Raw genomic sequence first — 14,176 nt, forward strand, 5'->3', positions numbered from 1 at the left:
TTAAGCTCTCTTTGGCTGGAAAATGGTCTCACTCTGTTCTTCTGGGAGTTTTGCTGCTTTAGGAATTGTCTTATGGTATTTTTTTTCCTGGAGGTATATAGAAAGATTTATCTGGAGCCCAAAGAGTCCCAACCTTTCCTCCACCATCTTGGTTCTTCTCCTTGAATGCTATGGGGCAGGCAGACTTTACAATCATTTACACGTAAGAGATGGATTGTTCCATACATGAAGACCATCAAAATGTAAAATCTATAGGGTGACCTGGCCCATGGCAGGCAGTAAGATTAGATTAATTCAGGTAATGTTGATTGAAAGCAGCTTGTTGTTAAGTCAAGTGAACATGTATTTAAAAAGTACCTACTATATGCCAAGCCCTGTAATAAGTTCCAGGGATACAAAGAAAGGTCAAAAGATAGTTCTATTTTTAAAGAGCTCACATTCTGAGGAGGAAAACTTGAAGATATATGAACAAACAAGCTTTATACAATATAAATTGGAGATAATCAATAAAGAGAAGGTATTAGTATTATTGGCAGATGGGTGATACAGTGGATAGAGTGCCACACCTAGAATCAGGAAGTACTCAGTTCAAATCTGGCCTCATACTTACAAGCTATGTGACCCTGAGCAACTCACTTAACCCTATTTACCTCAGTTTCCCCATCTATAAAATGAACTGGAGAAGGAAATGTCAAACCACTCCAAAATCTTTTCCAAGAACACTCCAAATGGGGTCAAAACAGACACCACAACTAAACTTAAGGAGTATTGGGAAACATGTGCATAAAAGATGGCATTTTAGGTGAGTTTGAAAGAAGCCATAGAAGCCAGTAGGATGAGAATAAATAGGAGAAAATCCTGAGCATGGGGTCAAACATCAAAAATTCCCAGAGTTGTGGCATTGCTTTTGTTTGTCCTCCCTCTTTGTAGAGGATGATGCCATCATAGGTGATGACTTGAGCCTGAATTGGATTTGAGTGAGGCATAGTTGCACTGAAGTTGTCAACCTCTCTCTCTCTCTCTCTCTCTCTCTCTCTCTCTCTCTCTCTCTCTCTCTCTCTATATATATATATATATATATATATATATATATATATATTTTGTTTTTTTCCTCATTCTTTCTTCTTAAGCCATTGCATTCCAATGGCAAGGCAAAAGTCAAAATGACTGGCAATGGGAGCAGCTAGGTGGCACAGTGGATAAAGTACCAGCCTTGGATTCAGGAGGACCTGAGTTCAAATCCAGCCTCAGACACTTGACACTTACTAGCTGTGTGACCCTGGGCAAGTCATTTAACCCCTATTGCCTCACCAAAAAAAAAAAAAAAGACTGGCAATGGTTTGGGATGCAGGGAATGACCTTGACATCTTCCATATCTGACAAATCTCTAAGCACTACAGAGTATCGGCTTCAGCCTCCGTCATGGCCACTGGAACACAATTGTTCTCATCTAGTTATTTCACTGGTTGAAGTCTTCATATGCTTGGGGTAGATCTCCTCCCAACTCACCAATGGTTTTGAGGCCTGTCAGTTACATTCAACCTGGTTTAGACAGTCTGACAAGATGGTTTATAAGGGAGTGGCCACTGTACATGCTAAAGATTCTTGGAGTCACAGGAGAGGCTCGGGTGAGAGGTGGATACCAAAGGTGAATGAGCAGCCCTGAAAAGGGCTTGGCAAGGCCTCATACCAGAGGTGCTAGTCCCCTGAAAACCCTATTTACCCCAATGCTGTATGTAAGGTATGAATAAATAGATGGATGAATGGTGAAAGTGATTACTATGTACAGTCTTTCCTTCATTGAGTACTTATTAAGTGCTTCCTATGTGTCAAGCAGTATTCTAGGAATTAAAGATAAAAAGAAAGACAAAAACCTGGCCCTTCTCTCCAGGACTTCATGATCTGATGGAAAAGAAAGCACGCAAACAATATGTGCAAGCAAAGTATAAAAAGGATAAGTTTGGAGATGAACAGCACAGGGAAACACCAGCATGAAGGTAGGTTGAGGCTGGCTCCAATATTTGTGCCATTTGTTTTTATTTAAACAATTTTGATAATACTGTCAACCTAGGTGATTAACTTTTGTTCGTTGTCACTTGACTGTCTAAAGACAATTTCCTTGTGGTAAAGAAGCTGCCATTCCTTTTCCTGGAGTGTGAGGTTAGAGCCAAGGACAGAAATTCAGATAGAAACAATAAAATAGATGAATGCCAGGAGACAAGCAGCCAAGATCTGTGTGAACTTGGGCAAGCTGCTTAATCACTATGACCTTCAGTTTCCTCATTTGCAAAATGAAGAGGTTGGATTACATGTTTTCTGTGGTTCCTACCAATGCCAAATCTATGATCATCTGTCTTTATCAGTATATAGTATCGTGGATTAAATCTGTGTGGTAGCAACCATTAATCAAAAGTGAAAGCAAAAGATTTTTCCATCACAGGCAGTTGTCAGCAGAGGAAGTCCAACAAGGAAGAGGATAAAGCAAAAATTAAACTTTGGGTCATAAAATATGCCACAGAATCGGATAATCTCAGCAGTGGGAGGAATCTCAGAGAACATCCATCCAGTTGATCTCATATCCACAAAGAATCTCCAATATAATATTCTGGGTTGTTTTAGAGTTTTTGAAAATTCATTTTATTTTTAATTTATGGAATAAAATCAATATTTTCATAACCTACTACAACAAAAAATGATTGTGCATGAAACTGCAAATTGACGATGAACAACTTGCTATTCCTTTCAAATATACAACTAAATTATCATGCATATTTCTCTTTTTCCTTTTTTCCTTCCCTTCCCTCTGCCCCCACCCTAGAGATAGCTACCATTAGAAAAGAATAGGTATATATGTATATATTTATGTATTATTCTATACATACTTCTGTTCATCAATTCTTTTTTTTCTGGATGCAGGCAGCATCTTTCTTCATATCCCTTTATAATTAATTTGAGTATAATAGTCATAATATCTTAGTCACTCAAACCTTCATATAAAACATCAATGTTACTGTTATAATGTTGACTTAATTAAGGTCATTTTGCTCTGCATTATTTCTTGCAAGTCTTCCCATATTTTTTTCTAAGACCATCAAGCTTATCATTTCTCACAGCATTGTAGTATTCCATCACAATCATATAAACAATTTGTTCAAACTTTCCCCAATTGATAGGTATCCCTGTAATTTCCAGTGCTTTGCCACCACAAAAAGGCTGCTATATGTATTTTATAACACTACTTTTTCCCTAATAATATTTGGAAATAGGCCTTGTAGTGGTACTGCCAGGTCAATTTGCACAGATAGTTTAATAATTCCTTGGCTACAATTCAAGATTCTTCTTCAAAATGGTTGGATCAGTTCATAATTCTACCAACAATGATGTCTTTCTCATTTTTCCCACATCCCTTCCAACATTTTTTACTTTCCCCTTCAATAATTTTAGTCAATCTAGTAAAGTGATATCTCAAGTTTGTTTTAATATGTATTTCTCAAATCAATAATGATTGAGAACACTGTTTCACAATATGACATTATTGACAGTTGATCAACAAACCTCTGCTTGAAGACACTTAGCAAAAAGGGAGCCTACAACATCCAGAGGCCACCCATTTTACTTTTCCCAACTTTCATTGATAAGAATCCCCGACACCCATACATACACCCTACCCTACCACACTATATATGTGTGTATATATGTATGTACGTATTTACATATACTCTATATAGAGAATTACCAGAAGAAGCTCATGTCAATTCCCTCTTCTTCTATTTTTCTTTTAATTTTTTTTTATTCCTTCCATTTTTATATTACAGTTATTCTGAGATCTTATGTGGTTCTTCAGTCATTTTTCAGTCATGTTTAACTCTTTGTGATCCCATTCAGTGTTTTCTTTGCAAAGATACTGTAATGATTTGCCATTTCCTTCTCCTGCTCATTTTACAAATGAGGAACAGAGGCAAACAGGATTAAGTGACTGCCCAGGGTTACACAGCTAATAAGTGTCTTAGGCCGGGTTTGAATTCACGAAGATGAGTCTTGCTGACTCCAGTCTAAGAATTCTATACACTGTGCTACTTAACTGCCCTCATTCTTATATCTTACTTTCCCTTAAACCCATCCACAAATAAGCTTATACTTATTAAAAGAAAAAAAAATCACTTAAGTCAAACCAGAGGGTTTATGAATTGCATCAATCAGAATCATATTGTTTTAAAGGATGGACTAGCAGAGTCAAGAGCCAAAATGCAATCTGCTTCAATTACTGTGCCTAAATACATCCCATTGCCATTGTAAGTCTATATTAGTCCATGGGGCTCATAAGCCAAGCTTTCTCATTTCCACTGAACAGAAAATGAGCCCCGATGGTAACATACCTGCTCAGGGGTGGTTGAATTTTTTTGAATGGTCTAATGAGGGGAGACTCATTACCTTCCAATGGATCCTATTCCATTTAGGGACAGCTCTAAGGGTTGGGAAGGTCTTTCTGAAACTGGGATTACACCCATCCCTCCCTACTTCTACCCTTTCCTGTCCTGTTTTAGTGAACAGAACAACACTAGTCCTACCCACTGCTCCACATAACAGATGTTCAAATTCTTGAAGTCAGTCACTGGCCATGACATGCCTGAGTCATCTCCTTAAAACTTCTCAGAACTGCAGTGTGATATATTACCATAGTCATTGTTCTTCCAGGATTCTTCATAGGCCTTTTTTTTTTTTTTGGTTGTTGGGTTTTTAAAATTTTGGTATGTGTGTGTGTGTCTTGTACCCCTTTGGCCATGTCTGGTGAAGCCTATGGACTTCTCCCAATACAATAATGTTTTAAAGACATAAAATAAAATATGTAGGATTACAAAGGCAGACAATTATATTGAAATACAATTATAAAAATATGATAAAAACCCAACAAGTTCTGAGCCCCCTGTAAAGAATGGCTATTATCATGTGAATTTTCTCACACTGGGGCCCCACCGATCAGTTCACAATTGCACCAACAATGAATTAGTGTCACAATTTTTCCATATCTCATAATACTCGATCTTTCATTTCTCTGTATTTCCATTATTTGCTATTTTCCATGCCTGTACTTCTCCGCTCCCCTCCCCCCACCAAATCTTAGAATTTGTGGTTACCTATCTGTTTGACGATGGCTTGCTTTACAGATTCTCCTTTGGCATTTCTTGCATGACAAGTGTAGTTACGCTTCAGGTCCTCAGAAGTCACTTTTTTGATGCTCAGTATCCTGATTATTGTTTTGTCTCCAATATTTGAGACACTCTCACTAGAAATGACAAGGCAAAGTAGATTATTTACATTGCGATCGCACTGAGGAAGACTCACATGTAAGGTGAAAGTCAGAATGGAAGAGGCAGAGGGAAACCAAGTCCTCAGCAAAGGAGCCTTGGCCACTAAACAGGTCCAGAATAGCTATGGGAAACAAATGTCATTATTTTCACTTTCCTATATTCATTCATCCATCCATCCATCCATTCATTCATTCGTTCATTCATTCAATATTTACTCACTAAATCAATCAGAATTTACTAAACTCTTATTTGACAATCATTGTACTAATTACTGGCATAACAAAGAAAAAGCAAAAATAGTCCCTCACCTTAAAATGAGGGAAAAGACATGTACAAATTACAACATACAGAAAAAAAAAAAAAGGAAAAGTATCCTTAGAGGAGAAAACAAAGAGTTTGGGGAGATGATAAAGCTCTCTTACAGAAGACAAGATGTGAGCTGAATACTTAGAAGCCACAGATTTTAAAATTTGGAGGTGGGAAGTGGAGAAGTACAGTCATGGAAAATAACAAATAATGGAAATGCAGAGAAATGAAAGATCGAGTATCATGGGATATGGAAAAATTGTGACACTAACTCATTATTAGTGGAATTGTGAACTGATCCAACCATTTTGGCGAACAATGTGGAATTAAGCCAAAAGAGTTTTTTTTTAATTACCTCTACTCTTTGACTCAGCAATACCAGTACTTTATATATTTCAAGAGTTGATTAGCAAAAAAAGAATAGAACCTATATGCTTCTAAAACGTTTATAGAAGCTCTCTTTGGAAATTTTAGGGATGCTCATCAATTGGGGAATGGCTGAACAAATTGTGGTATATGATTATGATGGGATACTACTGTGCTATAAGAAATAATGAGCTCAATGATTTTAGGGAAAAATTGGAAATACCTGTATGAAATAATGAAAAGTGAAATGAGCAAAACAAACAAACAAAAATACTGTACAAAGTAGCAGCAATGTTGTTTTAAGAATGACCTAGTATGAATAAATTATTTTGACTATTATAAATACCTAAATTAACTATAAAGGACATATAAAGAAAGATACTAAATGCATGCAGAGAAAGAGTTGATAAATAGAAGAATATACAGAATAATTATATATACATACATATATGTATATGCATGTATATATGTATGTATACACACATATACATTATTTATGTACAAATACACACACACACCTATTTTGCCTAATGGTAGCCATCTCTACGGTGGGGGGGAAGGGAAGAAAAAAAATTACATGATAATTTACTTGTATATTTGAAAGGAATAGCATTTCTACATAGCCAATTTGCATTTCCATTTACAATCATCTTTTTTTTTTAAATTGTACTATGTTATGGAACTATTTTAGTCCAAAAAGTAAAAATTAAATTAAATGATGAAAAATAAACAAATAAATGTTTTGTTTTGTTTTTTTTAAAGGCAGGGAAAAGAATATGGGTAGCTCACACAGTGTGAGAAGTAGAGGAAACATGGGAAGAGGGGATAGGTAAGAAGGCTGTGGGGGATGATAGGAGCTTTAGACACAGAAGAAAACAACTTTATATTTTATGCTGGAAATAACAGGAAGGCTAGACTTTATTGTGTAGGTAGATGCCAAGGGAAGAACTATGCTCTAGGTCAAAAACAAAAATAGAAACAAAAAAAAACCCAGTCCTTTTGGCACCTGTTTCAAGAGTCATTTGTAACAGAGACAGGGTTGAGTCAGAGAGACCCATTAGAATATTAATACAGGAGTTCAGAGAAAAGTGACTAGTAAGAGAAGAGGAGATGTGTGTATATTTATGAGACATATTGGAGGGTAAAGAAATTACAAGATTTGGAAACTGGACATGTTGGATAAATAAGAGAGAGGAATTAAGGATGATGTCAAAGTTGTGGGCCTGAAAGGATAATATTCCCTTTATAAGTAATAGGAAAGGTCAGAAGAGGAGAGTTCTTATGTTTTGTTTTTTTGGCTGGGTAGAGAACCCGATTATACCTTAGACATATCTATTTACATGAATATGCTACATTTTGTTGAGCAGTTGGTATGATGGAGGATAGGTGCCCAGCAAGAAGATTGGGGCTAGATAACCTGATATGGAGATCATCTGCCTAAAGAAAGAAATTGACTCCATTGAAGTGGATAAGATCACCAAGTGAGAGACTATAGACGCAAAAGAGAAGTGGGGCCTGGACAGAACCTTGGGAAGGCAGCCATCCTCAAGTGGGGATGAAATGATAAAGCTGCAAAAAAGACTGAGGAGTGGTCAGCTCAGTAGGAGAAAAGCCAAGAGACAGCCATTTGAAAACCCAATAAGAGAGTGTACCCTCCCACAGCTTCCAAAAGGATAAGATGATTAGCAAAGTCAAAGGCTGCAGAGATATTAAAAAGGAGGAAGATTAAGAAAAGACCACTGGAATTGGCAATTAAGAAATCCTTGAGAATTATGGAGACAACAGTTTTAACTTAATGATAAGGTTAGAAGCAACATCATTTGTTATGCATAAGATATGAAGCTGGAAGGTCGGTCTTGGTACAAAGAGAGATCTAACAAAGATGATTTCCCCAAGAAATTTCTAATCTATTGGTGCATGGAAGCTGGGAAAAGTCACTCTGCAAAAAACTAAGCACAAGGGAGAAGTAGTACAAGCATTTAGTAGTGGTTGGTTTGCCAAAGAAAGGGAACTAGTATTAGGCAAAGTGTGTACCAGGGCCCAAATGATGAAAACTAAAGGATCTTCCCCGTCCTCTAAGACAGAAGTTGTTCTTTGTAGAGAGAATCGCCTTGATTGGAGCCAAGTTCCTGACAAAGTATTTTACGCTCCCCTTTTGTTGAAGATAAAGAGATAATACAATGGATTCAAAGCTGGTTGGGCAGCCAGATTCAAGGAGGAATTCTGTATAGTGGTTCCGATGAGGCTAGAAGGTTGTGGTTAGATACTGCTGAATAGTTTTTTCAATGGCTTGGATAAAGGCATAGAGGACACGCTCATCGCATTTTTAGATGACACAAGGGTGTGAGGTCGAGCTACAACAGCAGATAACTGAATCACAACCCCACGATCTTGAGCACCTGCAGATTTGGCCAGATCAAACGGAAGTTCAATAGGCATAAATGGATTATTTTTCACTTGAGTACAAATGTTCACATTTAAAAGTGTAAGATGGGGTAGACTAAATACTGTCCCAAACAGCCAATGATTCAAAAGAGCAGGACTCTGGGGCAGAGGCTGGCCTCTTGGGCATAGGGCAGGCTGATGGAAGAGATGGAATTGTGTTACATTAAAAACAAACAAAAAATACTCTCTGTAGGGAAGGGATGCATTTGTCACAGAGAAATAAAATGTGCATGTAAACTCTTTGTGATTCTATATTCACATTCCATTCCCCTAGAACTGGGTAGCCATGTCAAGTGCAAGCTAAGCATCACAGGGAAAGAGAGTGGAGATCTGGGTAGAAATAATGGGTATTGGTGCAGGCAGCTAGGTGTTGTAGTGGATAAACCACTGGCCCTCAATTCAAGAGGACCTGAGTTCAAATCTTGCCTCAGAAACTTGACACATACTAGCTGTGTGACCCTGGGCAAGTCACTTAATCCCAATTGCTTCACCCAAAAAAAGAAGAAAAAAAAAAGAAATAATGGGTGCCCTTTATTTATACAGTTTGCTTGCAAATTTCCAGGTAGCAAATATTGCATTTGATCCTTTCAATAGTGCTGGGAGGTGGGTACTGTGGATTTTTGTAGATTTATTTTATAGGTGAGAGAAGTGAGTCTCAGAAAGATTAAATGATTTGCCTAAGATCACCCAGTAAGTGTCAGAAGTAAGATTCAGCCAGAGATTATCACAATTGTCATATATGAAGCTGTATGTTACAAGTCATTTGATGGAAAGCATTTCCCCAGATATACAGAACAATTTATTGGCTCAACCTGGACTCATGAATGCTGCTGAAAAAGTCATTCTGAGCACCTGTCCTACTGACTGCTTGCCAACAAAATAACCTTTAAAAACAAGCAACTTTAAAGAAAAAAACAGTCAGCTCTGATTTGTTTTAATGGAATACAAATTCTAGGAAAGGCCATTTAATCTTTTGTCTTGGTAGCCTCAGTGAGAGCTTAAATATTTACTTATTTTTCAAATAAACTTTTTTCCCTTTAATTTAATTTAAACTCCTTTTCTCTTTCAGGGGAGATAATAATGAGAAATAGACTGTTCAGTCTAGAAATTAGAGTAAGAACTTTGCATCTGAAAAAAAAATGATGACCTCCTAGCAGTTAAGCACAGTTACTCTACATCCATAACACCACCCTGACCCCAATATTTGTGTGACTACCAGAAAACAATCGATTCCATTTGAAGACGGGCAGCTAGGTGGTGCAGTGGATAGAGTGCCAGTCCTGAAGTCAGGAAGACTCATATCCTGAATTCAAATTTGACATTTGACACTTAGTAGCTGTGTGACCACGGGCAAGTCACTTAACTCTGTGTTCTTCAGTTTTCACATCTGTAAAATGAGCTGGAGAAGGAAATGGCAAACCACATGAGTATCTTTGCCAAGAAAACTCCAAATGAGGTCATGAGGAGTCAGATATGACTGAAAGGAATGAACGACATCAGGAAACATTGGAAGCACTACCTGATGTCATTAATGTGGGCATATGGAGCAAAGGAAGTGCTCAACATTGGCTAATAATGAATTCAGTTTTGTTGTTTCCAAAATATATGTAATTGAATACCATTGCCTATCATTGAGAGCTAAGACTGGGAATTTTTTCCTTCCCCTGTTCAGAGCTTGAGACTCATGGCGAGTAGGGATATAATGAAATAAAAGTGGAAAAAGCCAACCTAGAGTTTTAAAAAATTTAGTTTATTTTGTTTAGCAATTTATTTTGTTCCTACTCATCAAATTTTAAGATTAAGAATTAGATGCATAAACCTGTCTTTTTCAAAGTCCAAACTTTGCTTAATAAGAAAACTAGTTCACTAGGGCAGTTTTCCTGATTACAAAGAGATGAAGAAGTTGAAAATGAATTAAGGAAGAGTTGAGGGTAGATGAAAAGGAGAAATTGACAAAGGCAAAGACACAGATTCACAAAGATGCAAAAAAGGACAAATATAAAGGAATAAAAGACAAAGGACTGAGCACAGTTATTGATGCATAGAATAATACTTATAAAGACAGAGGGATGGGGTTTTCATGGATGAACAGACTCAATTAAAACCTTTAAATTTATTTATTTAGAAGCTGGATATAACTTATTTTTAAAGTAATTTGAAGTGGTTTTACCTCTTTTAAGGCACTGCTACTAATGACTAGGAATCGTGAGAATCCATAGCCATTGGCATATGGAACAATATTAGCTTTATGAATTTGTCCAAGTCCTATCCAGATGTGATAAGGACCAAGACTTCTTCAGCCCTGCCAGATAGTCAGATAGTCATAGGTGGTCTGGTGTGGCTTATGTTACCTTTGGTTTATTGTTATATTCATTGTATCATCAGGCTTTCTTCCATCAATGGTCCACCAAATCTCATTCTTCGAATCTTTCAGGAATGGAAAATAAACTTTACAGGGAAGTTCAAGTTCTTCACCTAGGAGATATTGACAAAGTAAAATTGAAGTTTCATTTTGCACACTTGATACCTACATCATGGTTCTTGTCTTTGGGTAATTAAGACACCAAAACAATTACAATGAACAGCCCTCTAATTCATGGGATATTTGTCTAATCATCAGGTAATATTGTTTTCAATCCAATCTATTCAATTTTGCATCCAAAAAATCCACTTGCCTTTTTTTCCCCTCAAAATCACAATCTCAAAAAAGATCGATCAGTAAGATTTGTGACCAGTTATTCCCTACGTCCCTCCCAATGTTCTTGGGCATCCCCTACTTGGCTCCTTTGCTTTCTCAGCCTTCTTTCAAGGCACCAATGCAGCAGAGTGGGAGTGGGGAGTGTAGCTCTTTTCATCAGGACAGGATTATGGTGAAGTAACTTCAATGGAGTCATTTTGAGGTCTGGATTCCCAGTTCAATTCAAGACTCTTAGTCATAGTATTAAAGGAATGGTGATGAATGATGAATGGCAACGTTCTTAACTTTAAAAGACACAGCTACACTAGAAATCTACCTTAGACACATAGGATCTCTAACTTGGAAGGGAGCGCAGTTATTTTATAGTCAAAATCATACATGAAAATGAATCCTCAGCACGGCATCCCTGACAAGTGGCAATGCCTCATGGCTTGAGAATCTCCAGTGAGCGAGGAAGCCACCACTTCCAGAGGTGACTCACTCCACCTTGCCCCCACCTCTGGAGGTGAGGCACACAACTTTTGCACAGTTCAATTTGTTGGGAAGCCAGCCGTTTGTTTCCCTGACATCAAGCCTCAGCTTGCCTTTTTGCAGGTAAGGAATTTCTTCATCATCCATTTGGGGCCAAGCAGAAGAAGTCTGCTCCTTCCTCCATGAGACAACCCCTGTGATTTCAGCTATTTTACTCTCCCCTCACCCCACCTCTGACCCAATATCTGTTCTTCCTCAGCCTGAATGTCTTCAACCGCTACTCATGGTATAATTCTGAGTTCTCTCTTATAGTTTATCAATGTTACTCCTTGATTCATGTTATCCATGTCCTCCTCAGAAGGTGACACCCCAAATTAACAACAATGAATGATGATGTTGATGATAATTCATATAATTATTACGTTAACAATCTCTAAGCTGCATGGAAGAGATACCTTTTGAAACATAGAAAGCCAGCTAAAGAAATAAAATTCAAAACTGGGTGGGAAGAAGTGTACACATATCATCTTTTTTTTTTTTTTTTTTTGGTGGGGCAAGGAGGGTTAAGTGACTTGCCCAGGGTCACATAGCTAGTAAGTGTCAAGTGTCTGAGGCCAGATTTGAACTCAGGTCCTCCTGAATCCAGGGCCAGTGCTTTATCCACTGCACCACCTAGCTGCCCTTTTTTTTTAATTTTTATTTTACACATATCATCTTAATCGCCCTCTTTGCGACTGGGGTTGCCTCAAAGGGATGCTGTCAGTGAGTGTGCAGAAGAAAAGCTTCCATGCTTTTATTCAACTGCACAAATGAATTATTATATTCATGGAATCAACAGTAAACAGAACGTTCAATTTAAAATAATAACAGTTTGGTAAGAATCTATCCCAGGACTACTTCTATTTGACCTCCAGTGACCAAGACGAGAATGGAATAATTATCATAGTTACAAGGAAAAAATAATCCTAATAATGGAAGAGATTCCAAGAGGTAGAACTAGAAATAGTCTTTGGGGTCCACCTAATGCAAGCTCATCATCTCATAGATGAGCATATTGAGGACCCTAACTTGGAGACATCGAATCTGGCTTCCTGGAAATGAACGGCCATGTCCTGATGCAGAAGCCTGGAGCGAAATCTCTACATCATCCCTTAGCTCCTTCCCCTTCCTTCTGCCCCAAAGCTGCTGGAAAGAATTTGAGGGACCCTGGTCACCACCATACTATGACAGGCAATCCCTGAGCTCCTGCTCCCCCATCTATGGGAGCTGGAGATGGAAGAGGAGGGAAAAAAGGAGAGAAAAGGAAAACTCCCACTCATGGCAGCTGCATGATACCATAACACACAACACACCTAAGTCAGGAAGACCTGAATTCAAATGTAACCTAAGACATTTTCTAGACAAATGACCCTGGACATGCCATTTATTGTGCATCTGCTTCAGAAGAACACCTTCACCCATCATCTGAAGAAAAGTGAGAATAGCATCATTACCTGCTTCTTTGTCATAACTTATGAGGTCATTAGGAGAAAAAATGTTAGGGCGTGTTGCACGATATGGAGAGGCTGCAAGAGAGAAAAAACACAGATAACCAATTAGACTTAGTAAGGAAATTACCCAAACACAATGTAAGGGTACCCAACCAAGCCAACTCAGCCTTTCTCACTTCATTACTACCAGACACAATGCAAATATAGAATTGTACATGCATACACTCAGAAACACATACATACACACATGCATGCATACATACATGCATCACAGAGAAAGTCGTGACCTGCATTGTTAAAGGGAGTGTCCTCCTTGTGACAATGAACTCTGATAACCAGACAGAACACTCAAATGAGGCTTTATTCTTGGTCTAAGTTTGAGGTCCAACCAAGTCAGTCAAGTCTGCATTCTCCCACTCCACTACCAGGCCATCCGAAACAGGTAGATTTCAGTTTCACTTACAAATGCTTCAATTGCAGACATGGACCAAAAGTAAAGGCGGATGGATCCAGTGGGGCCGAAGGACTTTCTGCCTGTTCCCTGCCTCTCCCTGCTGCTGTCTGCTTTGTTCAGACTGTCTTGTTTGCTTGGGGTTGTCTTCTCACCTCAGCCCAGGGTCAGACAGGACTCACAACCCTGTTTTCCCTTCAGATTCACCCACATTCCCTTTCCCCAAAGCTCTCCTGGCTCCCCAGCCACAGCTTTCCCAAGATGCTCAGTTGCTTTTCCCTCACTCTGGTCATGACTTAAACCTAAAAGCCACGGGGGAAGAAGGAGCCGTGGTTTTGGTGGTTATGACCTCTCCTTACCTACCACCTTTACCTCCACGGTTCGGGTAAGGTTAAAGGTGCGCCCATTCTCTGGATAAGTCACAACGCATGTGTAGAAGGCCGCATTGGCTTGGAGGACATAGGTGAAGATGATCTCCGTGCCATTCACTTCAACTTTATTAAAGTTGTTCACTTTGATGCAGTTCTAGAACAAGTCAGGGAAAAACAAAAACAAAGACAAAACCATGTTTAGTATCTTGGGCCTTGGTTTAAAAAAAAAAAAAGCATACACATACACACATGAACACACACAGTCACAG

The 14,176-nt window shown here is 38.3% G+C and overlaps 1 protein-coding gene across 3 annotated transcripts in view; it reads right to left on the bottom strand.

Annotated features, from left to right (window-relative positions):
- LOC122748694 (interleukin 1 receptor accessory protein) overlaps positions 1-14,176 on the bottom strand; it is a 154,957-nt gene that overhangs the window by 24,381 nt on the left and 116,400 nt on the right. For all 3 annotated transcript variants that reach the window (XM_043994551.1, XM_043994553.1, XM_043994552.1), the window contains exons 5-8: positions 13,896-14,061; positions 13,089-13,160; positions 10,778-10,901; positions 5,136-5,284 (exon numbers count right to left, since the gene is read on the bottom strand). In XM_043994551.1, coding sequence (XP_043850486.1) covers positions 5,136-5,284; positions 10,778-10,901; positions 13,089-13,160; positions 13,896-14,061 — 511 coding nt within the window. The remainder of the gene's footprint in view (positions 1-5,135; positions 5,285-10,777; positions 10,902-13,088; positions 13,161-13,895; positions 14,062-14,176) is intronic.

Source organism: Dromiciops gliroides, chromosome 3, assembly GCF_019393635.1.
Source record: "Dromiciops gliroides isolate mDroGli1 chromosome 3, mDroGli1.pri, whole genome shotgun sequence".
NCBI lineage: Eukaryota > Metazoa > Chordata > Mammalia > Microbiotheria > Microbiotheriidae > Dromiciops > Dromiciops gliroides.